The sequence below is a fragment of the Paralichthys olivaceus genome, chromosome 2 (genome assembly GCF_024713975.1).
Source record: "Paralichthys olivaceus isolate ysfri-2021 chromosome 2, ASM2471397v2, whole genome shotgun sequence".
Classification (NCBI taxonomy): domain Eukaryota; kingdom Metazoa; phylum Chordata; class Actinopteri; order Pleuronectiformes; family Paralichthyidae; genus Paralichthys; species Paralichthys olivaceus.
Window position 1 is genome coordinate 7,648,327 of NC_091094.1, and position 27,295 is coordinate 7,675,621.

A 27,295-nucleotide genomic window follows, 5' to 3' on the forward strand; every position below is an offset into this window, starting at 1 on the left:
GGAGAAATAGAAGTTTATACCTAATTTATTGGTTAAGTTAAAACAGTTAGTCTAGGCTATTATAAACATGCTTTAAATGGGGAAAGGAGAGAAACAGAGAGGAATATAAAATAAGAGGTTTGTTCAGCTGTAATGAAAAATACACAGTATTTGATTTTCCATTGAAAGTTGTCTAAACATAAAACATGTAGCTTATTTCATGAACATTCAGGGTGAAGGCAACTAAAGCTTCCACATACACAGCGTGTTGTTTAATTGCTCAGTACAGACTATTGATCGTGTAGCTGCCTGTCAAACAAAAACACTCAGTCAATCAGGACGTTTGTGAAATGACTTTCTCTGACTTCTCAAAGAGCAAAGATTGAAAGATTAAAGCGTGTTAGTGATGAAGCTCTGCTGTGACTCATCCAACAAAACTAAACTTAACAATGGGACAAAGAAAATCAAATGTTTGGGTGTTCAAGCTTAAAAACATTAAGATGTTGTAATCGCATAGTTTACCATCACAAAGTGTCGTGACCTACGTGACAGATTCAACAGATGTCAGATCCCTTCACTGGCTGCTGACTCACACCATCAGAAAAACCTCTCGTGACCTCACAACTACAAATTCAACAAAGGTCCGTCAATGCTGCGGTTTTCTCTTCCTCCCACTACAACGACCAGGAGATGCCGGACCAGAGACAATGGTTTTAGAGGCCGAGGAAATCGGAGAAGAAGTGATTAGTGAACATCTTTTCCTCGGCCCAGACCTCTGGTGTGTGTCTTAGTCTTCTGGGTTGTGTGTTTATATTGAAGATCCTATTGTTGATGCTCTGTGAAGGGTGGCCTCTATCATGCCAGGAGGCCGAGTCGCTTGACTTTTGCAGAAAGGAAAGAGTGGATGATGAAGACTATGGTCTTGGGGCAACAGTGTAGGTCCAGCTGCTGAGAGAGGAGAAGAGGAGCGTGGAACAGAAAAGAGGAAAAATAGAGATAAAGATAAATATGTTAGGAATATATTTGCAGACTGATAATAAATGTAATAACCCACCGTTCAATAGATTTGAATCCTGTTAAGATAGATTTTTCAGTAAGCAAAACCCTTGACATTGGGAACATGCAGTCCTCATCAGCAGATGGAGATTGCTTGTTGACCATTTCCATGACAACTGAGTGGACTCCATTGTGTGCTTGCAGAATGATTCTGACATATTCAATATAACGACACAAGTTTACGGTGATAATAGTTTAACAATAACAAAATTTATACACACTGAGAAAAGTCCTATAGATAATTATAACTTACAATCTCGGCCTCGGGGCCTCCAAAGTCAAGAAACATCATTCGAACTCCATCGTCTGAGGACATCCTGAGGCGCTCGAAGGGCTGCTGGAGCAGAATACTTTTCCTGACACCCATCTCTTCTGTGAATAACGTGAAACCCTCATCGATGTGCACTCCCAGGCTGCACTCCTTCCCATTCCAGCTACAGGCTGCCGTGGTAGAGAAAACAATGGGTTAGCACACAGAAGGGCAATATAATGATTTAAAAGTTCCCAGCTGGAGTCGTTCACAGATAAATCCAGATTTATGCTGCACATTTATCGTGTCAGTTACAGTTTTGATACAGAGCCCAGAGGAATTGGCTGTACCCTCTCAATGTGATATCCTAATGCCAGAGATTTGATTTGATCAAATAATACAAACTGTTCAGAAAAGAGACAAATTCTAAATCTTAGATAAATGAAAAACCCACTTCTGATACTGACAATCAACTATTTTACATGATTGAACAAAATCTTTAGACCTACCAGCAGATGGCACTGTATACGTATATTAAAACACTGCACTACATGTGATCTCCTAAAACCTAAAATAAACAACTACAACCCAAATCTTTTATAAACATGGTGACAGAAGAAATCTGCAGAGGATAAGGACGTTCTGCAAAACAGTGTTGTCCCTAAATCTTTGTTCACAGAACAATAAATCATAACTTGTAATTCTGCTTTGTGAGACAGTATTATGCATTGAAATGTTTGCCTGAGTAGTATTTGTTTGGATGAAAACAATTTGAGGTTTATTCATAGATAAGACTGAAGAGTTTGTGCTACAGATGAAGGAATAATCTAATCCAAGGAAATTTGTTAATCCCGGCATTTTTTCCTGCTTTACTCTGGGAAACAAATGTTTTCGGGGCCAATAAACATTGCCAACTAAAGAAACAATAGACCTGTCAATCAAGTTGACAGTGGCAGCAGATTCCAGTCTGCCTGTTGACAAAGGGACTATTCTCTATTCATACACAAAAAATGTTCTGTGTTGTAGGAATTGTACAGAGAAAAGAAGAAAACAATGTTGTTTACACAACATTTACTTGGTTAAAATGCACGACTGGCAGGTATTTCACTGATTTTTCAGTTATTACCGATTAATATTGTTTAGAACATTATTATTTACACTATTTCTCAAATTCTGATGAAACCCAGAGAAGTCAGACCTCAACTGAGAGTCGGCCACTGCAACGACAACTGCATCGTTGGCACCTCAACAGAATCCTGTCTTTTATACCATGACTATAACTATTTGAAATGAGGGTGTAGGAACTGAGCCAACAGCTCAACCAGAGGACTGGAAGTGTTCTGTACCCGTGGTGACCTCCTTGATGAGCTCAGCAGCATTGTGGCTGCCCTCCACCAGCAGATGAGTCCAGGTGGACAGTTCCTTGGCAGAATCCACTCTGAAGACATGGGTCTCCACGCCTTGCTTGGTGCCCGAACGCAGGCCAAAAGACAGCTCAGAGTCCAGGAGGGGAGAACTTTTTCCTGGACCAGAGTGGACCAGTCTGAAGGGGAACATGAGAATAGAAGGGGACTTAAATTTATAGGAAACAATGGAGCCAGAAAAGCTGATTAAAGAGCATGCATGTCTGTGTGTTACAGAGAGAAAGAGTTGCAGATGGGAAAAGTGGGATGTTGAGTCCTCAGGAGAGAAAGAAGAGAGGAAAATAACATGACTCATAGGTTATGGTTCCACTAATGTCTTCCAAATGAATGTGACGATATGTGGTGAAATGTCCAGCGAGCTGGTTATGGAAAGAGTAAATATGTGTTCTTTGGCTAGTTCAAAATAACTCATGGGAAAGTCTGTGGAATCTGTGCTGGGCAGTTCTGGGTGGAGGACAGACCTACTGAGTTTAGGAAACTGCAAGTTCTGTTGTGTGCATATCTGTACTGTACGTGGTGTGTGTGTATGTGTTTGCTGTATAAGAACACATTTGTGCATATGGACCTGGTAGTGATGAGCGGGTGACTCTTGGAGGGGCTGATGAAGCTCTCTTTGGTTTCAGGCAGGGTGGGATACAGGAGCAGGTCTTTGTCAGTCAACACAGCCAGAACGGGTCTTTCTGGACCCTGAGTCACCTGCATAGTGGACACATGGAAAAAAACTGAACAAACTCATCTGCAACAACCAAGCCGGAGGCAGAATGTTGTTTTCAACCCTGTCTGTGTGTGTGTGTGTGTGTGTGTGTGTGTGTGTGTGTGTGTGTACAAATGAACTAAAAAGGAATGGACGGATTTTCAAAAAACCTTGGTCGTAATTGGTCCGGGGTGAGGTCACAAACACACATTGTGCTCTTACTGGAGCAGAGCTGTTGTTAAGGCGAGGTCTGTCTGCTGACAACTGTAAGCTTGTCTCATTAATGTGAATAGCAAAATCAGTATTTACTGAGTCAATGCTAAATTCTGTCTGCCTGCAGAGGATGGTTAAAAACTCCCTGTGCTTCCTATGAACAGTCTGACTGTATATGCAACACATCATCCCTCCAATGCTTTTCTGTGATTATTATTAATAGCACATTTATGACTTTCAATAAGCGCCAGTGGGAATCAGCAGGACTGAAACCCGAACCTGGCTTGAACCAAGAGCATGTAACATACTGAACAAATCACTACAGGATACAAACAAAATACTAAAAAACAGAATCTTAAACAAAAACATCAAATACTGTTTTGCAATACAAGACCATGTACGGCTGTATTCTTGCGTACCTGCTCTGCGATCCAGGCCAGATGTTTCACCTCCATGCCAGGCTGCATGCTCTTCATCTCCTCCTTCACTCGCGGTAAAAGGTTGGCAGCACCTGCCTGGATCCCGTTGTACCAGGACTGGGCCATGGCAGGGTCTTTTGCCCGCAGGAACACAGAGTTCTTTCTGTTGTATGAAATCACCTCGAAATACCTGACAGATGAGATGAGAGGATTAGAGAGAGCGATCAGGGAGACAAAATGGAAGGAGGAAAAAAAGGGCAGTTAGAGAAATAAAAGACACATGGTAAAGAGAGAAAAGCTTGGGGGTGAAGAGGAAGTTTCAGATATTAACAAGGAGAATATGTGAGTAAGATGTTCTCAAGAAGTAAAAGTGCCGTTTACAATATTCTCTCCAAAACCATTTTGTTATTTTCAGGTTGACATCTGTCAAGATTCTTTTTCATACTGAACTCATCTCATGTAGTACCTGTTTTCTGTGTCTGGGGGGCACTGTTTTCGCGACACCTGACACATCTTCAGTGGGATGCTGCGGGGCTCCTTCACCTCAGCAGGGAAGATCTCAGTGCCCCTCTGAGGTGTTGAGGGGGGGGAGTCCCAGGGGAGGGCAGCCCCAGGAGAACCAGAGCTCTTAAAGAAGGCCGACATCTCCTTGATGTACTTCACTGTAGCAGAGTGAGAATTAAATATGGAGAAAAGAGGATAGAGGAGGGAGAGAAAGGGAATTTTGGGATATTAATAAGGAGCCTCTGGCTTCAGAGATGAGTTGAAAACTGTAGCTGCACTTTTAGAAAGGCTTCAAAAAATGTGCAGGAAATCCATCTGGAAACGATTCAACGCAACTCAGAAGCTATTATACAAAACGTATCATTCTCAGTTATGAAGTAAAGACATTTCCTTATATGGCAACTATTTCGAGGTGTATTACATATTCTATGTAAACACACTGATTTACCTAATTAAATACGTGATTTAGTGAACATTTGTATTACTTTAGAGAATGTGCCACAGCTAGAGGAGATCAAACCAACTTCAACACCTTGCAGTGTTCACAACTTGTATTTGTAAACTTGTATTTTTCCCCAACACCCAGAAACCAACCATTTGCTCTTGAACATGCTTTTTATTCTATCAAACAGGAGCAAACATACTGTCTTTGTACAACTCAAATTATCCAGCAGCTTCTGGTGTCCTCGTGGCAGCTCAGCTCATTCTTTCCATGAGGCTCTGATGTGTCTCTCCTGTGTCTCCTCTCTCTTGTGGCAGCTCCTTCTGCTGCCTTTTAAACCTGAGGAGTTATCAGCTAACAGCCTTCAGCTGCGTGATCACTCCCCTGGTACAGGTGGAGGTTCTCTCTGAGCCACACCCACAGTATTCTGAATAATATGTTTTTCATTTAGATAAAGAGTTTTATATGTGTGTTATCCCGTGTATTCATGATTTAAGTTTAAATCGAATCTAATTTCCTCAAATAATGGTTAACGGCATAGTGGTTGTGCATTGTCATACTGCAAAATGAGTCAACACAGTAATTGTGACTACAGCATTTTTGCTCAATAATATATTTTATTTTGTTTTTGTAATTTAAAATATTCTCAAATAGTTTTAAGTTTGTTTCAGTCCCAGATCATTTCATAGCTAAAATATTTTATATGATCTTCATATTTACAGAATTGCTGCCCCAGTTTGAGACTTCATGCTGTAGCAGCACATCATATTAGAAATTAGACATTCTATTCTGTTTTTTAGATCTTGGCATCAACATCCATTTAACATCCTTGTAGAACGAAGGTCAATAAGGGTCCCTGGAGTGACTCAAACCAGGGAAGCTGTGGCACATGGTCAGTATATTCAACCTCCAAGACAATACCACATAATTACACAATTTCAGTGGGCTAAAATCCAGTGTTACTGAGGTTTTGCACAATTAATCATGATTACAGCCACACACATACATATATACATACAACATGCACACAGCAGCACATGGTCTCAGCTCAAGTCCAGTAGGCTGTGGTATGGGTTTGGCTTAGCCACTACTGGAGTAAAAATAGCCCAGAGGACATGGCAAGGCATGAGGCCGAAGGCTCAAGGCAGAGCTCTGGTTTCACTGGGGAAGTGTGAAGTGCTTGTCTTGCACTGTACAATGTAGCCAGAGGGTACGCAAGAGAGTCACTGCACAGGACAAAAGGAGCGAGAGACAAGGCTACCAAAATACAGCCTCAGAAGTTCAGTCTGTCAGATGGTTAGTTAAAATATTTTGTTGAGAGGTGGCAGAGCGACTGGTGGATTAAAGGGTTGGATGTTACGGAAGGGACGGACCCCCCCGTAACGTCCTGCAGTGTCTTTGAGAAGGACCCCTAACACCGCTTCTCAATCACTGTAAAGCTGCTTCTGGACATTTAATATGTAACGCTGCTCATTCAAGTAATGAACTTTAGTATTCATGCATACATAAGTCCTGGTCTGGAAAAGATCATGGTGACTCGGCTGAAAAGGATATGACTGATACACATGCGGTGTTCACACGACTGACATCTAGCACATCATAATGCGCCTCGCAGTAAGCTAGGTTTTTCACTTATCTCATCCTCAGAATGAGGGACAACTGTTATCGTATTTCAGTGTCTGAACACTTCATCTCCAGCCTCTTTCCCATTAACTTGCAAAGTCTCTTCTCAGATTATGTAGCCACTTGCGGATTCTTTCTATGGTCAAAAAACCAAAATGAATGTCCCTTTTCACAGCTCCTGTGATTTGTTCCAATATGAAGAAATTACAAATGTAGGAACCTTTGCTTTTAATGACAACTATATTCATTCACACCAATGTTCAAAGTGTTGCAGAAATGTTATGTGGTGTTAAATTGGTTTTCTTTTGCCAACATGATTCCAACATTTAAAGCTGAAAGAGCAGTTAGGGAGTCCAGTGCATTAATCTGTCTGTCCACCCATCTATCCATCCATCCATCCATTTTTTCCCCATTGGATCCAGAGCTATTTAAAAGCCTTCCTCACATCCTCTCTCTCTCTCTCTATCTGGATTAGGTACCAGTACCAGTAATGTTTCCTGGGCATCTTTACGACACAAACAGTTGGTCAAATACACACATTTCCTCACACACTTGAATGTGTGCAAACACATGCAAATACACACACAGGAGCACACAAGGTGATGTGTATTAAAATATCTATGTGTGGGCAGTGGTATGGTAAGACACTGACTTTGTGTCTGCGATACAGAGAACTGAAAACTGGCTGTGAAATCTTGCTTGAGAATGATATGTATACCAGCAACACTTTGAAGTAGCTGTCAACTTGAATATGTAATGTTTCATGGAAATTAGCTTCTGTCCATTTGTTCATGTGCCAACCCATTGATGTTTGTAACATAGGGTAGCCAACTGCTTTCTTGTTGCTGGACCAAGGCCATTCAAAATTGATGTGTTCAATCTCAATATGGCAGGCTAGGCCACAAGTCAGAATGGGATTGGAATTGTCTCCATTATTGTTTCATGTGGAAGCCATTACAGAAGATTTCCTGAACCCTACACTGAAAATGAACAGCAGAATTAAAAAAGAAAAAGTCCACTTGTGGGTGGCAGAACAGTGCAGCCAGATTGGAAAACTAGTGCTACACCTTGTATAATATAATCTTCAAGAACTTAAGAGAAAAAGTCTGAGCATGGTCATGACTGTAGGTACTAAAATCTTATTATGTAAGACTGGGTTAAAGTCTGTGATTCATGCTGCACAAACTGCAGAACAGACTGGGAGAGAACACAAATTACTGCAGGTATAAGGAGATGTTTACTTTTGTATCGAGGCTTAACTATTTTCCGAAAATTAATATGGAAATGATCATATTTAGTGTTCCCAGAGTAGAAATTTCAGGCATTAGCTGTGGCCCCACATACCAAATCAGACGAGATAGCTTTCAAAACAGAGTGGTGAATGAAAAGAAGAGGAGAAGAGCCGGATTGAGAATTAAAAGGGAGTGCTAACGAAGACTGAGACACAGAAAGAAAAGTAAGATTGAGAGTAAGAAAGAAGAGTAAGAAAGTGTGAGACACGCAATACATAGAGACCAAACGTGCAGCTAAGCTGAGCCAGATATGTTGCCGTGAGTACCAGTGGTGGCACATTCAATACCGAGCTAAAATTAGCTGAGATGGCAGAGTTATTACTTTAGCTTATCTGGCAGCCAGAGAAAATACTTTTGTACCCTGTGTATATGTGTGCACATGCATTTGTGTATGAGGAGTTTCTTTTTTTCATCTGCAGAATCCACCGCTAAGTTTCTCCTGCTTAAGTCTTCACATTGAACCCCACGAATCCTGACCTCACATTTCCAGCCAATTCAGTTTTGACACAGTTAACTTTACTATGGTTTGTTGAGAAGCATTTTTTTATCTTTTCCAGTTTCTTAGAAAGTCTATGGCACAAGCCAATATGCTGACTAACTGATAGACTCTACATTCTGATGAAATGAAGTATGACCTGCTATCCTCGTTTGGACATGCGCTGACATTTTATTGTGGGCAGCCATCCTTAACTTAAAGGTACAGTGTGTAGAATTTTGTGATATCTAGTGTTGGAATTGCATGTTGCAGCTGAACACCCCTCACCCTCTCCTTCCAAACATGAAAAAGAACCTGTGGTAGCTTCAGTTGTCATAAAAACTCAAAAGGTGTTTAGTTTGTTCAGTCTGGACTAATGTAAAAAACATGGTGGCCTCCGTAGAGAGGGTCCCCTCGATGTAAATATAAAGTATTTAAATGTAAAGGGCCTTTTCTAGGGTAAAGAAAACTACAATTCATACAATTTAGATGAAACGAACTTGTTAAAACATCATGAGGATTATTCTACATTAAATTTCTGCCAATAGATCCCTTTCACCTAAATCTTACACACTGGACCTTTAACCTCACCTTTACCCCCCCCTTTGCCCCAATGAGGTCTACTGGTCCTGACAAGGTCAATGTTTTTTGACCACACACACACACACACACACACACACACACACACACACAGGTATCCACTCATAAAAGCAGCAGGTTGATGGCAGTCTCTTGACTTGTAGCAAAAAAGTGGCATTGGCTTGTCAGAGACTAAACTAATGCTAGACTCAGCCCCTCCTCCCACTGGCACTGGTTACCGTGGGAGCAGCTGGAATGTCATTGGCCAGTCAGTGACCTCAGAAGCATGCTGTTGGCTCTGTAAACCATGTCAGGCGAAGAATGTCCCTGTTACACCACCAACGAGGAAAGCTGTCTTGGGCAAAAACAATGTCATAAATAACTGCAAATTACGAAGGAACAAGTGCTGTTTCTATTCAATGCACTGAGGTCTATCGAGGTAAAGGGAGAATGTCATTCATGGGCCAACTTAATACGTCTGCCAATCAAATCTGACGATGTAGGAGAGGGATGGCTTGCTTTGGAGTATGTGGGATGTAGATTGTGAATAGAGGATTCAACAATATCAGAAAGATGTTGCTTCTATTTTATAGATTTAGAAGACAAAGTTAGGCATTCGAAAAGGAACGCATATGTTTGCAGATATGTGACAACAATCAGAGAGCACAAATAAGTTTACTTTTAAACTGTGAAAGACTCTGTTCAGTACAAATTGAATACACAACACTAATACACCAGCACCTTATAGAAACCATAACAACATTTGCATTCATTAGGAATCATGTTAATGAAAGTCAAACAACTATAGATCTAATGTCTGCCTTCCATGTAGCTCGTCTTTGGTCTCCACCAAACCTTGAGAACACATTTGGCCTTTTAGCTGTTAGACGCGTCACTGCTTTTGAAAGCACTTTTTGTGAACAACATCTACACCTAGAAATGATATTGATGATCACTGGGAGAAAACCAAAAAAGTTAGGTTGTAAGTCGTATTAAATAAGAGCTTTGTAAAAATTCCCAAGATTTGTCACTGCTGCTTTAAAGTTATGCACAAGATAAATTATCAGTGGTTATTTATAATATACTGATTATAGAATCATCAAGGGATTATTCTAAAAACATTTTAATCCTTAAAAATTTAGAATCAAAATGATTGTTTTGAGGTTTGTGTGCACACATACAAATGAAAAAGTGCATGTGCGTGCTTCTTTTTAGTTATCTCTCTGAAGTACAGATAATAAATGTGTCCTCAGTGTTTTGCTGATTAACGTGTGTCTCTTCCTGGCAGCAGCTTCGGGAGATTTCCCCTGTTCAGAATGATTTAGATAAGTTCATAGCTCCTATAGCCCAACTCATTAAAATCATGGATAGATGCCAAACTCAAGGGTGATGGATGTAAGGAATGGTATGAGAGAGGCAGAGAGAGCACATTGAATCAGATTTAAACAAATTCACATACTGCCTAAGTACAGATTTGATTACCTTGCATAGTGTGTCAGGAGAGTTAATTATCCTAATTCAACAAAGTGAAAGTGAAGCAAACTTGAACAGGATCTGGCAGAAGAGAAAAAAAGAAGGCTCGGCTGCACAGATTACCACTTTACTTTCAAACTTCTCTCTACCTGGAGATCTGTTCCCTGTCTGAGGTGCAAAGAAACTCATTTTCCCATAAATAGGTTGATATATTTTTGCACACTGTGATTCCAAGTGGTAACATACTGTGTGACTTTTGAGTCTAATATACAATTAATTTTCATTTGACGAATGGAAGTGATGTAAATGTAATTGTAACAGTTACTGCTGATTGGTACATACTATTATTATCCTTGTACTTTTCATCTATTTATGGTTTTGTGAATACATGTATTTATACTGTGTGTATAAACCAATTCATCCTAATAATGGCTGCATAGACAGCCTCCAATGCCATTACCCTCCTCCATCCTTCCCCAGTTTGCACATTCTGCACAATACTGTGCGATGGTTCAGTGGAGTCTAAGCCTGTAATGAAGTGAGAAGAGTGGCACAAAGACTAGGCCACCAATTTATCAGGGGCCCTGGATCAGGGCAGTGGGGTTCAGAGGGGGCCTGTTAACCAAAGTTGACGCCACAGAGGGAGAAGCGCCTGAGGGAGAGTTGTGATTTAATAAAGCTATGTTATTTTGCGGGTTAATCCATTCCCTCGCTGAGTCTAAGCACAATGTCCTTACGGGCCAGCAGCTCTGAAGTAGAGGGAACTAAACTTTGTGTGCAAAGCGTTGGGAGGTTTCCCAGCAGGGATTTCACTCAGACTCAGGACACAAGCAGCTAAAGGGCATTGCGGACTACAGCAACAGATGACTGTTGTGGACAGTTATTCCATCCATCCATTATCTATTCAGCTTATCCTTTGAGGGTAGCAGGGGGAGCTGCAATCCAAGCTGACATTGGGTGAGAGGCAGGGTACACCCAGTACAAGTTTCCAGCATATCTCAAGGCCAACACACGCAAACAACCATTCACACTCACATTCACACCTACAGACCAATTAACCTAACCCCAATCTACATGTCTCTGTACTGTGGGAGGAAACTGAAGTACCTTGAAAAAACCCACAAAGAAATGGAGAGAACATATAAACTCCACACAGAACCAGGTTTCATACTGGGAACCTTATAGCTGTGAGGCGACAGCACCACACTGGACAGTTTTGTATTAAATATACTAACTGACTTACTGACCCTTCTGTTTTTGGCAAAAGAGTCAACTTATATAGGTCGATGTCAATAAAAGTATATGGGACCACATGCTCTAATGGTGCACCCACAAATAGAAACACATTCTTTTACAGGACAGTGTTATTTTTAGACACACATAGTGTCTTACAATAATAAGAATTTTTAATGTGCAATTGTGATTGTTCTTTCTGCCATTGCATATTGTCAGAAGAGAGTATTGAGAACAAAGATCCGGTAGGTAGTGAGAAACCAGCGAGAAGTTGCTGAGGCGTTCAGGGGAAAGGTTTATTTTCAAAGTAATAATTACTCTGTCACAGGAGTGAGAGCAAGGAGGTTTTAATTAGGTTTTAAAGTACATGCATGTCATTGGCACAACTGTACATAAGTTTAAGCAGTTATGACATCGCTCAGCTTGCTTAAAGCAGGGCTAAGACCCAACCACAGTGCAAAGAGGTTCCTCAAATCACACCTGAAGTATCAGCAATGGCTTGGTTCATGTTTTTTGTTCCCAAAGATGAAAAGCATGGACTTTGACTTGTGTTCCAGTTAGAAAAGCACTTTTATTTGCTACAGGTAACACTGCATCATTGTTTAAAGGACTCTACTTTGTCCATGTTTTTTAAAAGACAATTCAGGAGGAGGCAGTTAAAGTGTCCAAAGCCAAAAATGTGGCAGCATACTGTGCCTTAGTGGCAAAGGACACACCACTGACTGTGCCAATCCAGCGTGAAAAGCTTTCCACGCAATGTTTGGGACACCAACAGTAAAAGAAATTCATTAATCCAGCTGGTTGGACTCAGAGGAGGAAACCAGAAAGGATTATCATGCTGCAGACAACAACAAACAGTGTGATTAGTTAGAGACGAAAACAACAGTAGCTCTTGAGATGTTTGAGACCACTCCGGTCTCCCAGAAAAAACATTGAGCTTTTCCTTTTTTCAAAATTCTCAGAATGCTGCAGACATTCCTTGAGAAGCAAGGGACACAAGAGGGACAAACAAGAGGGCAACAGAAGAACGCTCCAAAAGCAGCTGCTGCCACCCACCACATGAATAGATAATAGCTTAAACACATAAACATCAGATCTCACATCTCTTACTGAGCTGTTGCAATCTGGGTAAAAGACACACGCCTGAGAATTTGCACTTGCAAACTGCGAATTGAGAAAATCTCACTTGCCTCTCTAACATGTCTGGCAGGGGCCACGGGCCACCTGAAGTTTGGATGTGCGCACAGTCATAGCCAAGCGGGTGAGCTAAGTATATTTACAGATTACATTATGTGCTGCGTCCCAATGAAAACCACAAAAAGCCATTATATTCCATAAATTGCCAATTTAAACATATTGAATCAGTGTAAAAAGATAAGGCTGAATTATATACAGTATCTTGTTAAAAAGATCATATGGTAAATATCTCCTCTTGAGCAGCTACACCCACATGTCCTTGAAGAGCTTGATTTGTAGATTTGTAGATTTGTAGCAAAATGAAGCTAAAATCGTTAGTCTGCAGTCTTCAGCCTTGTGAAAGAGCCGCAGTGTTCGTCCTTGCTTTAATAGCCTAGACGTTACTACTTCAATACCATGATCATCTTGTCATTAAATATACCTACGTAACCATAACTATGAGTGTGTGATGTTATGTTTAACGTGGGGCTCTGTGCTGTAGTTGCAATTAATACACAACTTGTGTCTATACCGGTCAGCGATGCAAATGCAGTCAGTAAAAGGATTTGATGAAAGGAGAAGTGAGCCGTGTGCATATGTGCGTGCATGTCAGAGAGACAGAGGGAGAGAGGGAGAGATTAGGTTTGGGGTGAGGTCTTGTTGAGAGCGATGACAGACACAAATGAACCTCTTCAAACCTAATCTCACCTCATGCACTCCTGAAAGACACTCCTGCTTTCTCATATTCAAATTTCACATTCTGGCAATTTTGTAGTGAGTGTTAATGCACTGTATAGAGGAAATTTTATCGTCAATGCAGTCAGATTCATTAAATGCAGTCAAACCACTCTGTCTCAGTCCTATGGGACTTTATAAAAGAAGATGTAATGATTCCCATTCAAAGTATAGCCTCCATGATCGTCATGATTTAAATAGTGAGGCAACACTTGGCTCAACTGAGGCTGTTTCTAATAGTTAGGACTTGGTCTCTGGTAAATAGAATACCCATTTTATCGGTTGTCAAAAATTGTCTGATATGAGTATAAATATCGATGTATTTATGTCTTGAAACTATTTTGTTTCACATATTTGGGCTGAAATATTTCACAGAATGAGATCCTAACATTAAGACTTTGTACGAGGTCAATCAATAGTTCAAGCTTACAAATTGTCCAACAGCCCATCAGGGATGACAGAAATCTAGAGACGCAATACAGCTTACAACACGTCCAAAACACTTCTCAAACATAAAGGAGGCTCTGGACCAGGGACAGCATGCATCCGTACAGCTTCCAAAACTAAGCCTATTTAATCCATGTGTGTGTGTGCACTGAGCCTGAGCGCAACTACCTTCATGAAAAGGACAAGACAGAAGGAGCCAGCAGTGTCCACAAATGTCTTGGCAAAACAGACTAGGTTTCCTTAACTCAGGTCCTCATTCTCTCTTGTGCACACACACACACACTCATACAAAGGCATTGAAAAGTAAGTTCCTCTGGATATGAAAGTAATTTCTACTCTAATTCAGACTGGCATTAAGGTAATACCCTCAACAAGGACAAAAATGAACTCTAACACATGGTACAACACCGCCAAACTTTCTAGTTAGACATGGGCCAAAGTGTACTTTTAAAAGGTACATTTCAGTATTTTTTGTTGCCAAGCAGGAAGAGCTCCCCAGCCTGGCATTGCCAAAGCTTTTCGCATTAGTGAATGGGCCTGGAACCTCTGGGTTTATGTTCAATTTCCTTGGAGCATTATCTGCGGTCACAGACCAAAATGTCCCTGGACGCAAATGGATCAACCTTCGACCGATCAGAGCCATTAAACGTGTGATGTAGTGCAGAGTGACAGAATAATGTAAACAGACTACAATAAAAGATCTGTGAGGATGTAGTATTCATATGTCTGTTAACATTTTAACAGACCCTTTTATGTCAGCAACAGCCATCTTGGTTCAGCAGAGCTCTTCAGTCCTCTACAGAATAACACATTTACGATAAATGGTTGTGATTCACCCAACCTGTCTCAGGGCTCATAAAAATCTGAATGGGAGGGAGCCATTCTGATAGATTTGGTGTCCAGACTAATGTCCCAATTCACCCCGTAGCCCTACCACTTGACCCTACCCCTTCATTTTCGCCGGCTAGCCCTTCAAACAATCCTTCAACTGTAGTGTATTCAGGACCCCACCAGAAACGAAGGGGCATGAAATTGTTTTTAAAGCAAGCAGAATAACTTATTTCAGTTTAATCTAGTCTAATTCCTGTTGTCAAAACAAGTATGTAAACAGTCTGAGTGAGTAATGAGTAACGTTCTTTACTCCTGTTTCAGTAGGTGAAGTTTAAAAAAACGTCCCCACTCATGTTATAACATTTTCAGTGCGTGGGATAATTTTCTGTGGACTGATCATTACATTGAAACAACCGATGTAAACAACCGATGTAAACTGACTGTGTATTGATAATAGATCAATCTGTACCATCTGTCCTGCGGTTGTCATATATGTTACAAAATGTTGGTTGATAACGGTTGTTAGTTGATATTGTTCGTCACTCTAATAACATTGGTTGTCAACTGATGATGTAGCGAGTGGTGTCTCAATTCGTAGGGAAACATTTTTTAGCCATCTACCTTGTGGCTCCATTTGGAGGGAGACACCCCCAGCGAAAGGCACTTCATATCAAGGGGTAGAGCCAAGGGAGAGGAATTGGGACTGGGCCCAAGAGCCCTCAGTATGGGATAGTTATAAAAACACATACAATTCAAGGACAGTTTCAGATTTCAGAATCAGTACTATAAAATCTTTATCATGTGGTAATCAGAGAAATTTTGGTTAAGTGTAAAATGCAAACACTTCTGTGCTTTCAGTTCAGTTTTCTATAGTTTTCAACATAACTATTTCCATCACTTAAACAAGTAAAATATAAGGTACGCTTTTGAGAAACACATGAATGAATTAAACATCTGGCCCCTCTACGACTGCAGGTTTGTCATTCTGCTTTTGATCGTGGCTGTACGGTTCAGCTATAAGACTTCTGCCTCTGGATGTGGTTGGATTTTAAACTAGTGTACTTAAACATATCTCACCATTAAGCCACTAAACCAAAAGGTCAAGTACATCACCAGTCACTCAAACTGGTAAACTAATGAGGCACAGTTGCTCTGCACAGTCAGGGCTTGGCATCTCTTCTCATGAGTCTTAAAATAGGCCTCACCAGCTCAATCCTCTCTATTCGGCTATTGATCATATGTTTGAGTGTCTTTAAGCTGACTCAACTATGAGACAGTAGACCACTTGACCTGTTTATCATTGACTCTGTCCTGTACATGGACTACATGAACAATAAGCACGGCTGGTGGTTAACTAAATGTATATAGATAACTATTATGGAGAGTCTAAGATAAGATTTTGGGGGGTTTTCAAGAGTTCCCATTCCTTACATTGTCCATCACTGAATCTTTACCTTCTTCTACTGCTATAGCAACTCTTTGAGCCCTTTGGTACATGGATAGCTTCCTCACGTACACACTGACACCTGCCTTCTATGCACAAATGTACCTTCTTACACCCTTGACATACCCCCACATTCAAACTTACCTCAGTGTCTATTTTACACATTGTGTGTGTGGAAGTCTCCATGTGTGTGAGTATACTTTTAGCATTTGGTGGTATACTTACTGTGTGTGAGCTTTCTGTCAGACACTGGTTACCCAGGGAACAGCTTTACCATTAAACTATTCCTACCCCCCACTCTTTCTTTCACAGATGCACACAGCCCGCACTAACTGACACACACACACACACACACACACACACACACACACACACACACACACACACACACACACACACACACACACACACACACACACACACACACACACACACACACGATTTCCTAGCCCCATGGTTTCTTCATACAGTAGTTGAATGAGCCCTGTCTTGGCAGGCAGGCAGGTGGCAATGATGGATGTGTTCTCAGTGAGAGTTGAATCCAAATTAAAACAGAGTAGAAGGCAGTGGGACAGTTCAGAGAGCAGAGTACTACACCGCTCATCCAGTCTCTTTTGAGCTGCTTCATACATGACTGCAGTTTTTGTTCTTTCACTTAACATTTTACAAAATGTACACATAAACCTGCCAAACAACGTGGTCATGACTGTATTAAAAAGGCATATTCAGGAATCAGGAGTTATAATAAGGTGTGGTAAATTCCCTCCACAATGGTTTTATGTTTTCATATGGTCTGTTTTTTTATCTGACCTAATTGTGTTTCCTGTAGCTCACAAAAATATTGATTGTTCAATCACTATTTAGATTTAACATATGACAGAGGAAGAGAAGCAGAAGAACAGCAACGTTTTGAGAACATAGATTAAGGTGGTTGTTTTTTTCTTCAAGCAGACAAAAAAATTTGTGTTTACGTTGAGAGGTTTGGGGGAAACCTTGAAGGAGGAGGACGTTTTTAAAGACATTCAGACCTCACACTTGGAAGGCGTCCTTGACGGCTGCTTGGAAATTGGATAGGCCATTAATTTTCATTTGACTTATTGGAAAGCGATAAAGTTAAGCTATCTGATTGTAAAACATGTACAGCTTGAAACATTAACTCAGCTTGACTCCAGTAATTTTCTTGTTTTTGCAATGTTTTAATCTTATACACGAAGAAACACACACACTGAAAAAACCCTATAATCCTTGAAAACATTCTTCACCTTGATTACACTGTGAGGCAGAGCCCAGTTTTCATACGCTATCAATCAATTTTGCATTAATCTTAGATGAGATCTGTTTAATACAAGATATTATGAATATTTCTTCTCTTGCCTTCCACACAGGTCAGAAAGGAAAAGAAAATCTGGCCACCATCACAAAAAAAATGCCCAACAGGCTACTTGCTAACTCCTGAACTGTTGTCAAAGTAGTTATCTGACAGATTCAAATCTTTCTGATTCACATATTCAAGACATTTCAGTGAGGTGGAGGCAGTTTCTCCTTGATCTCAGTCAAGGCCCTCTGTATTATGAATTTCACAAAGCAATGAAAATTGCCTTGAGCAGTGGTGGTGTGTGTGTTGCTCTACACATAAGAAACACTGCTACTCTGACCTTTAACACTGTGGTGGTGCCAGGAGGAAGTTTGTCTCTGACTGCTTGATAAAACGCCTAAACCAAAACAAGCATTGTACTTGAACATCTTGCCATATATATATATTCACAAGTATTTTTAAGATGAAATAGCCTTAAAATAAAATATGAAACGTACAAACTGGAAAATACATTACCCTTAAGTATTAACCAAAACCTTTCATTCTTTATTTCCTCTATTCCCTAAAAAATACACACAAATTCAACCCTCTCCCTTTAGAGAGCCTTCAAGCCTCTTTCCTCTCTTCAGTCCTCTATCAGCTCCTCAGGGGAAGGGAAACCCATGAAATGATTCCTGACATGACGGATCACAGAGCAGCGCTGGTTGAGCTGTCTGATATCAACACTTTTCTGCCTGACTGTGGACAAGGAAGGCAGGGGGATTTGCAATGATTTCCCCTGGCTGTAGCTCTGGCTGTATCCGCTCAGCTGACTGACTGTTACTGACGCTAGCCCACTGCGCGAGTTCACCCACAGAAATGCTGTCACATGGAAAACTGGTAACTCTGGTTTCAGTGTTCCCCTATTTTTACATTCATTTTCTCAAATGGAAAGTTTATCTAATGTTACATCCAGTGAGACATTTTTATTTCATTGGGCTGCTTTAAAGGCAATGCTGTAAGTGCTTCTTTATCCTAGTAACTGGCGAGACTTTGACATGCTCATTCATCTGGAAGCAGACGTTGATAGCGCCTGTGGTTTGAAGCGTCTGTTTGACTCGTATCACTGAACGTAACTGTTAGACAACGTAGCTAAGCTCTAACAAAACATGGCAAAGCATTGACACAGAGAATGTACAGATCTATAGAAGGAATTATAAAAGCAAAACATAAAAGGTGTCAAGCTTTGTGGTTCCTGATAAAAAAACATATTCTTTTTGAAAAGTAACATCCTGTATAAATCATCACTCAACCTTTTTCAGCTTAGTGGGAGATACAGGATTCTTGTGATGCAACCAGTTGGCAAGAAAAAGGGCTGCTTTTAATCCTCTCTTCACTGTCCTCTCAACTAAAGATCAGTCTCACCATGTCGTTTCATACCTGTTAGATTCTTTTAGGCAAATGTGTGCAAATAAACACTCATATGCATTAAAAAAACACACACGCAGAAAATGACTAAACTGTAGGGATGAGACAGAAAAGGACAAAAGAAGTGATACAGCACATTAGCTCTGTCTGCTCAGATGAATGAGTCGGAGCAAGAGTAAAGAAGAACACCTGCAGACACCTGCTGACTCCACTGCAAACCTTCCTATTCACAGCAGGTCTTAGACCATAACTTCTCCAATGCACTAGCATGAGCTTAAAGTACTTTTTATCATCGTCAAAGGTGTTTGATGTTCAGTAAGACTGCTCATTAGCATGCTGGGATGCTCAGAGGTGTGAGCCACAACAATATTCTTGAAATATGAATCTTTGGTTTCCTCTTGCTCTTTCAGTTCAACTCGTTATTTAGATGTTTCAGAGGAAGTCTGATCAAAGTTCTGATTTATCTGCTCTGTCTCAGTGCATCGTATATGGCCCCTTAAGGAAAATTCAAAAAAGTGAAATATCAAAATATATCAGAATATCAAAAGTTCCCATTGTTTCCAGCTAAGTATCAATTTGGAGCTGAGTAGTGTAGATAAGATAGGAAGAAATCTTATCTACGCATTTTGTTCTCTCCTTCTCTGAGTATTGTATCGTTAACAAATTTGAATGAAATGCCTCTTTACCAAGCACCAGAACAGATTCTCTAATCAGGTCGTTTAATATCTAGATGATGATATATATTGCAATATACCACATTTTACTGTGTAAGTTGTGGCCATGTCTTTGCAAATGTATAGTTGCAACAGCAGCTGATATCTCTCTCTTTATGATTATTTAATAGGGCAGTTGTTGCTGCTGCAAACTACAGGCCTGTGGTGGAAACGTGCACAACTACAGGTCAATTAATGTTGAACGTTAGATCCGTATATGGAAACGGACAAAGCCTGCTGTCCGTAAACTGCATTCAATTTGTACGTATTCATGTATGTCTTCTAGCCAATCATTGGCCAATAGCCAACAAGAGAGATGAAATAAGACCCAATGAGGACGTTTCCACAAAGAATTTGCCTCTTTATTGAGAGGCACATTATCACAACTTCCTCCATCGTCAATATATTTGTTGTTGTCAGAAACTTTGACTCTGGGCTACCCTCTAGGAGATGTATTGCTCAACAACCATACCAATGTAAACAATGCATGGAAGTACTAATGGTATTATGTTGAGCTCTAACTGCCGGCCAAGGATGCTAAAATCGTAATGGATTTTTTGATGGTTCACAAGGCCACCAACAAAGCGGATTCCTGCTGCTTCTGCCAATAGCCTCTCCAATTATGACAGATGGCTTAATGTGTTTGTGAGAGAGATGGAGAATGCATAAAAGATATAAAAGGTGTAAAAAAGATTTTGAATAATTTAATAAACGTGGCAGGACGAATTAGACTTTGGCGATCAAAGTAATTAATGAGAAACACAGATTAAAGTAAAACTCCACTGATTTCTGAATTGCGTTTGTTCAGAATCATAAATACCTTACCTTCAAGGATGACTTCTTTGCCGGTTTTCTTCAACGCTTGCACAGCCTCATCGTGTGTGGCCTCCCTCAAGTCATAACCATTGACAGACAGTATGGCGTCACCAACATAAAGCGCCTCAGTCTGGTCAGCAGCCAGGCCCTTAAAAATCTTGGAGATGAGTATTGGCATCTTGTTCTCCCTCCCACCTGCATTACAAGACAGAAAAAACGTAATTTCATTTTATCTTTTTCTGTGGAACTTGCTATTTCACATTGTTGCCTCTATAACATACAACACACACCCACACTTAAACTGCACAACAATGTCACTTGAACTTTTAACTCCTGAACAGAATCACAGTATAGCTTGGAATTTACTACCAACGCAATTTATACAATGGGTGAGAAGTGTACACATTTTTTAGACAATTATAAAACTAAGAGCTTGGTTAGTAGCTTTGATTGAACAAAACATCCCCTGTGCTACCTTTATTTTGTTTTCAACCACTGGACTCCCTCATATTTCAGCATTAAAGAAAAATGAACTCACTTAAACCTCTACTGTACTCGAGGACCAACACAAAAAGCAGCAACTATCCTCAAGTTCTGTCTCTTCCAATCCACACCTTACTCAGTAAATGAAGGTCAGCAAGAAAGCTGATGGTCTCGCTAATCTTGCAGCAGGCTTTTACTCTCCATGAGAAATATCATCATTATTATCAGCTATCACTTGGACTCTGACCTTCAGGCAAGTGAGATATTATCCAAAAGAGGATTACATTTAATTAATTGAAAATAAATTCCCCACAGGTTGCTTCCTCTAGGTGATTTGTTAGGATTTAACTCATACATCTTCTTTTGGAGGCTACAGTGTAGTGCTCTCAATACAGAAACACTAGGGTTGGGCTGATAACCACCTTCAGGGAGCTGATCTGGAACGCATGATGAACTCATCAGTTTTGCAGATCAGCTGAGATTCAATGCATCAAAATCTGTATTTAAAAAAGTATTAATTAGAAAACAATAAAACTGTGCTTGTATCCACGAAACAGGAATGACATGTTTGAGCAGAAAAGTAGCTTTGATTTGAAGCCATGGCTGATACTTACTGTTATACTCTAGCTAATCGCTGTTCAGTATCTAACACAATTAAGATGGAATTATTATTAATGTGTGATTCTAAGTGTCAATTTAATAGTCTGTTGCACTGTGAGGTCAGTGTCCTGCTCACTCAACCCTATAGAAACCTTTCCCAGCTTGAGGATTTAATTTAAATACCTTCCAGTCACAAGCTGCTTCTCTCACCTTCAGTAACCTTTACCCTCAATTTGCACAACCCTAGAAATTATAGTGAAATACATTACTCCGTGATCCCTATTGACTGCATGACAACTCCACAGTTCTACTACCAATACACAACTGCAGAAATACAGACTTATTAACTGTATCACCTAATAATAGGCTTAAAGCTGTAACAACAAACAACCAGCAATTACTGACTACAGGGTCTATGTCAAATATATAGAAATTCAATAATTGTCCAATTGATTTGCGCTAAATTAGAGAATAAACTACTCAGAAAATAAGCAAACACTCAGAAAACAGTACAAATGTAATTTAATCTGGATCACAGCATCTGTAGGTAAACAATGTCATGTTAGTTTGCTGAGTGTGACTAATGTTAGCAGTGCTAGCACCAACTGCCTTCTTACCTTGCAGGTAACATTCACTTTGATAAATGTTGTTACGTATTGTTAATACGTTTATTCTGGTACAAACAACTTCAGGGGGTGGAGACTGTAGCAGCAGCTGTGTCACTTAACCTGCATTGTACATTAATAAAATGTTGATAATGACTTATTTTAGTATTTCTAATGGCCTTGTAAAATCTGCAGTACATACAACACTATAGTGCTGGGCTGCTGATCCAAAATGAAATGAAAACTGACCAAAGTGAATGGAAATGCGCAGTATTTCCATTAAAGCCTACAACATATACCATTGAGCGCTCTGTAAAACTACAGTTTAAAGTCTGACCTCAGTGGGACTTTACATCTCTCTTCAATTTCTCCTCATCTCTCCACATACTTTCAGGTTCTAATGGCAAACACCATTTACTGACAATGACGGCTGAATAAACATCTGTGACACATTGAAGGAAAAATACTTTCAATATGTCTGCCACTCCTACACAACCTGTAATCCTCCAATACTGCCTTCCCATCCCTGCCTCTCTTCCTCCAACTTTTTCTGGCAAACTCAGTTCAGCACCCGCCAGCTGGCAGCCCGTCACTCACTTGACAGTGGGGGGGTGGTGGCAGAGGTGTGAGGAGCCAGTGGAGCTGTCCATGACAGGTAAATGAATGGTACTGGGTTATACAACACTGACATGTACTTAATTATGTCCTTTTGTGCCTGCAGTGTGTTTGTGGTGATAATGTTCCTTTCAAAGAATTCAGCATGATAAGCACTTAACTTCATCCAATTTCCACAGCTGCATAGCGAGCAGTGCGTAGAGCAACCAAACTGTTTTAACTCAAAACTAAATAATTTGGTTACATATTCCTGATGAAACTGCAAAGCACCGACTGTAAATGGATGGCAGGTCCCTACTTTCTCCCACTATCCAGAAACAAAGTCAAAATATCCTGAATGCAAACACAGCCGGCTGGCTCATTTGGAGCCTGAGTCTGCTCCATAGCAATATTTGTGTTGGAATACTGAGTGAGTCTCAGTTGTCAACAATAATGTTTCACCATATTTTTAATGGCATCAAATAACTAATTAAAGCCAAACTTACCTAAAAATGAACCCTGAGACATACATTAGTGTAAAACCATCTTTGGAATAAAAATGTTTACCTGTATTTTGACTTTTTAGTTTGGTCCATGTCCCACTAACATGGAGGAGGCTGTTATATGTGACTTATAATGAAACCAGCAAACAGGAGGCGATCGATCTGATCCATTGCAAAATAGTTCAAGCATCAAAGAATGGTCTCATAATATGGGTCCTTCGACATCCACCACTGATTTCAATTTACATCAAATCCAGCATAAATCGGGCAAAGCACACAGGGACATTTAAAACAATATGTGCAAACTTTTTAGAAAGACTACCACCCAGCAAGCTCACACCCAAGTGGCTCAGCAGAAAACATGTCGCCATAAACACGCTCCTCCTCTTTTTGACCAGTGGGCCTGTCGACAGACCAGGAGCCTCATTTCCTAGGCTCTCCTCTTAAATTTAGACATGTGAGAGAAAAGGCTGACTGCCTCCATGCTTTTCTGCAAGCAGGGGTGGGCTCCCTAAAATTAACACTAGTGGAGTAGTTCACTCCCAGCCACATAGCTTTCATCTTTGGCCAATGACAACTGCCGGCCGAGGACTGCTCCTCTCAGCTGTTCACAATGTGGTGTCAGTTAGCCCACAACATGTTTAACCATGTTCTTTCATTAGCTTTACACTTTTTGACACTCTTTCTTTCTTTTCTTCACATTTCTGTCTCTATCTCCTTCTCTTCCCCTGCTTTATCTTCGCCTTTGAACAACCGGCATCACAACAGTGTCAAGCCAGCAGGGTGGCAGCAATGATTTTGTTTTAATCACATGCTGTCTGATTTTTAAAGCCGCCAATTACCACAGAGATGGACATTACATTTATGTCATTAGGGGTCGGCTTTGTTGTTGTTGTTGGTGGCAACGATGGGAGAACTAAAATTAACATGTCACCAGCAGCCACAGTGACGAACTGTCTTTGCACTAAGACAATGGAGCAAGTCTCCAGCGGCTGTCAATCAAATCGACCCCCAACGCACTGCCAAGTGGCCAAGTGATAACCTGCCAATACTTGTGCAGTGACAGCCTGTCAGGAGGTGGAGGCTGTAGCTCACTCACATGCATATGCACACATATATGCATACAGGACCATGATTCACCACATCATTTACCAGCCTAACTGTGATAGAGCACAATTCATGGCCCAAGCTTCCCCATGATAACCCCAAACAAGCACAGTTTATGGAGATTGAACCATATTGGGGAGCACTGGAGTAGAAGAGATTAAAAGTCTGTAACTACACTGAAATAGTGATATAAAGATGCAAAAAGCATCTTTACGATAGCAAGCAAATCCAGAAAAGAGAAAAATTATAATATATATAAATAAGACTGATAATGTTGTAACAACCAGGAAATTAAATACAATTATTAAAAAATTACTGTTCAAACAGCACCGTCCCTGGACATTGATTGTATCTGTATTTACATAGCTTCCGAATGTTCAACCTTCCCCTGCTTCTTCACATTGAGATCACTGATGAGATAAGTTGCCTGTTGCTGCAGGTTGAGGAAACGGTAAAAGTAAAAGGCATTTACCAGCCGCTGCACAGTACACAGTGCAGGTATGTGAGTAAGATATGGAGAGGTCACAACCTTGTCCCATTGAGAAGTTTAAGGAGCAAACACTGGTTTAACCTTGATGTGCAGCAGCAGGGTCTAAATCTTTTGAGCTGCTTGCCTTTGGTCAAAAAGTTAATGACCAGAGAAAAAGAGTTTTAGTTATAGCCAAACCAGCTCACTTTCAGGTTGTGGCTGGGACGTCCACTAGCCAGAAGGTTATGGTTCGATCCCTGGGTCCTATGATTGGTCAGTCGGCAAGATACTAAGCTCTAAATTGCTCCTGACACCTATGTTAGAATGAAGTGTGATTGAAAAAGTGTGACATAAGCATGCTGAAAAAAGAAAATAGTTTACTTAGTGAGAAAAAATACGATTGGACATGAGTCATAACTTTCATTTTAAAAAAACATAATTTCTGCGTTACCAATTGAAATATTCTTCTTTTTCAGTCCAATGAAAATGAATGTGTGAATGAGAATTGTTCAAACTGCTATGAGAGGCCATTCAGATGACAAAAGTACTATATAAATGCAGTCAGTTTACTTCTGTGGAAACACTGATGGATTTATCCTGTCTGTTTCTGTGCCACTATAGTTTAGGCCTTGGTTAGTTCTCACAACTATATCTTTTTTAACACTCTTCAGATTTATGCCTTGAAATTTTAAAATTAGGTGAAAGTCAATGTTTTCTGCTCTGGTTGTCTACGCTGGTGCAACGTTATGTAATGTGCAGCAGCAGGGTCTACATCTTCCTTTGAGCAGCTCATCTTCGCTCAGATCTTTTAGCTGAAGCAAAACCAGTTCACTCACAGGTGGCCGTGGCTCAGGGGGAAGAGCGGGATGCCCACTGACCAGAGGGTTGGAGGTGAAGAGTTTCCAATTTAACACGTTATCTCCTGTTTTATGTGTCCACATGACTCATAAATATAAAATGTTAAAAACAAAATATTAATGGCAGCTGTAGCTCAGGAGGTAGAGCGGGTTGTCTACAAACCAGAATGTCAGCGGTATGATTCCTGTCTCCCAAAGTCCTTGGGCAAGATGCCGAATTATGATTGATTTATGTAATAGAAAGTGCTGCGCATAGAGAAGGAATATTAATGTGTATTAATATGTGTTAATGTCAAAACTGTACTGTAAAGTGTATGGTTTTCACCAAGGCAACATCAGCCCAATATAAACACAGATCATTTTCCACTTTTCAACTTCAGAGACACAAGATTTTCCCACTGACAACTTCACATGTTATTCTCTGGTTTTCCAGGAGCCTATGACTCATAAATAGACCAAATCAAAACTTTTAACCCCCACCAAAACTTTGGATATTGCAGTAAATCTGACACTGGTGTTTTTGGAGGAAAGAAAACACAGAAAACTTGGTGATTTGCCGCTGAAGTTTGAGTTTCGCAGTTTATCAGGAGTGTGAGTGGAGCCACGCTGCTGAACGCTAACGTTACACCGCGGTAACTCATCAGCGTGTCCGGTGACTGCGGGACAGAGACATGGCTCCTCAGCTCCAGTTTTAAACATTACACAGGAATGAGTTCGTTAAGTGTGTGTGTGACAGTATTAATAAGAATTCACGTGGATTAAAAACATTACAGGAGATGTGATTAATCTCGTATTTACTGGGTTTGACGGTCAGCTTGAAGTTAGCTAAGTTAACCGAGACGTCGTCGTCCTTGACAGAAAAGTGCTTCTCAAACTCCGGCTCTAAACTTGTGCTGCCTGACGGTGAAAGTCGCCATTTCTGCATTTGACAGTTTTCTTATGAGTTATCAAACGCGTTTCTACCTTTGATACTGATCCCGAGTCCTCCAACATCTTGCTTGGTGACTCGCACGGTGCGCTTCACGTTGGTGATGGTTTCCGGGACCGGGGACGAGCTCAGGTTCGGGGGGTCTCCGTTGATGGCGCCGACGGGACTCGGGCCGGGCTTCGCGGGCTCCTCGTTGCCCTCGCCGGGATTCACCGTGAGCGTGTCCTCGGTGAGCGTGGCCAGCACCCGGATCCAGCGGTCCACGGTCACGCGAAGTTCCAGCAGTCCCGTTTTCTGCTCCTTCATCGCGGCAGCCATGTTCAACGCATTCCTGGAATAACTCTAGACGGGCTGGCAGTCCTGTGGAGAGACAGGGGGCTGAGAGGAGGAGGAGGAGGGGTTCTCTCCCTCCCTCTCTCTCCTTCTCTTTCTCGCCCTCTCACTCCTTCTCTTTTTTTTATCTCCTTCTCTTTCCCTCCTTATCTTTCTCTCAGTCCTCTTCTTTATCTCCTTCTCTTTCTCCCTCTTTCTCTCCCTCTCTACTTCTCTTTTTCACTCCTTCTCCCTCTCTCTCCTTCTCTTTCTTGCCCTCTCACTCCTTCTCTTTTT

The 27,295-nt window shown here is 40.8% G+C and overlaps 1 protein-coding gene across 1 annotated transcript; it reads right to left on the minus strand.

Annotated features, from left to right (window-relative positions):
• Positions 1–190: 190 nt before the first annotated feature.
• On the minus strand, positions 191–27,138 carry snta1 (syntrophin, alpha 1). Its single transcript, XM_020096919.2, has 8 exons — positions 26,722–27,138; positions 20,550–20,735; positions 4,502–4,697; positions 4,036–4,225; positions 3,275–3,405; positions 2,632–2,828; positions 1,289–1,476; positions 191–927 (listed from the first exon to the last, which is right to left on the minus strand). The coding sequence occupies exons 1-8, from the start codon at positions 27,002–27,004 to the stop codon at positions 835–837; spliced, it is 1,464 nt and encodes a 487-aa protein (XP_019952478.2). The 5' UTR covers positions 27,005–27,138; the 3' UTR covers positions 191–834.
• Between the last annotated feature and the right edge of the window lie 157 nt (positions 27,139–27,295).

Excerpts from the sequence above, each read along its gene's own strand:
- snta1 (XM_020096919.2), bottom strand. The coding sequence starts at position 27,004 with ATGGCTGCCGCGATGAAGGAGCAGAAAACGGGACTGCTGGAACTTCGC. Across the intron at positions 3,406-4,035 it reads TGGCCTGGATCGCAGAGCAG|GTGACTCAGGGTCCAGAAAG; the intron begins GTACGCAAGAAT and ends TCCACTATGCAG. Across the intron at positions 1,477-2,631 it reads CATCAAGGAGGTCACCACGG|CCTGTAGCTGGAATGGGAAG; the intron begins GTACAGAACACT and ends CTACCACGGCAG.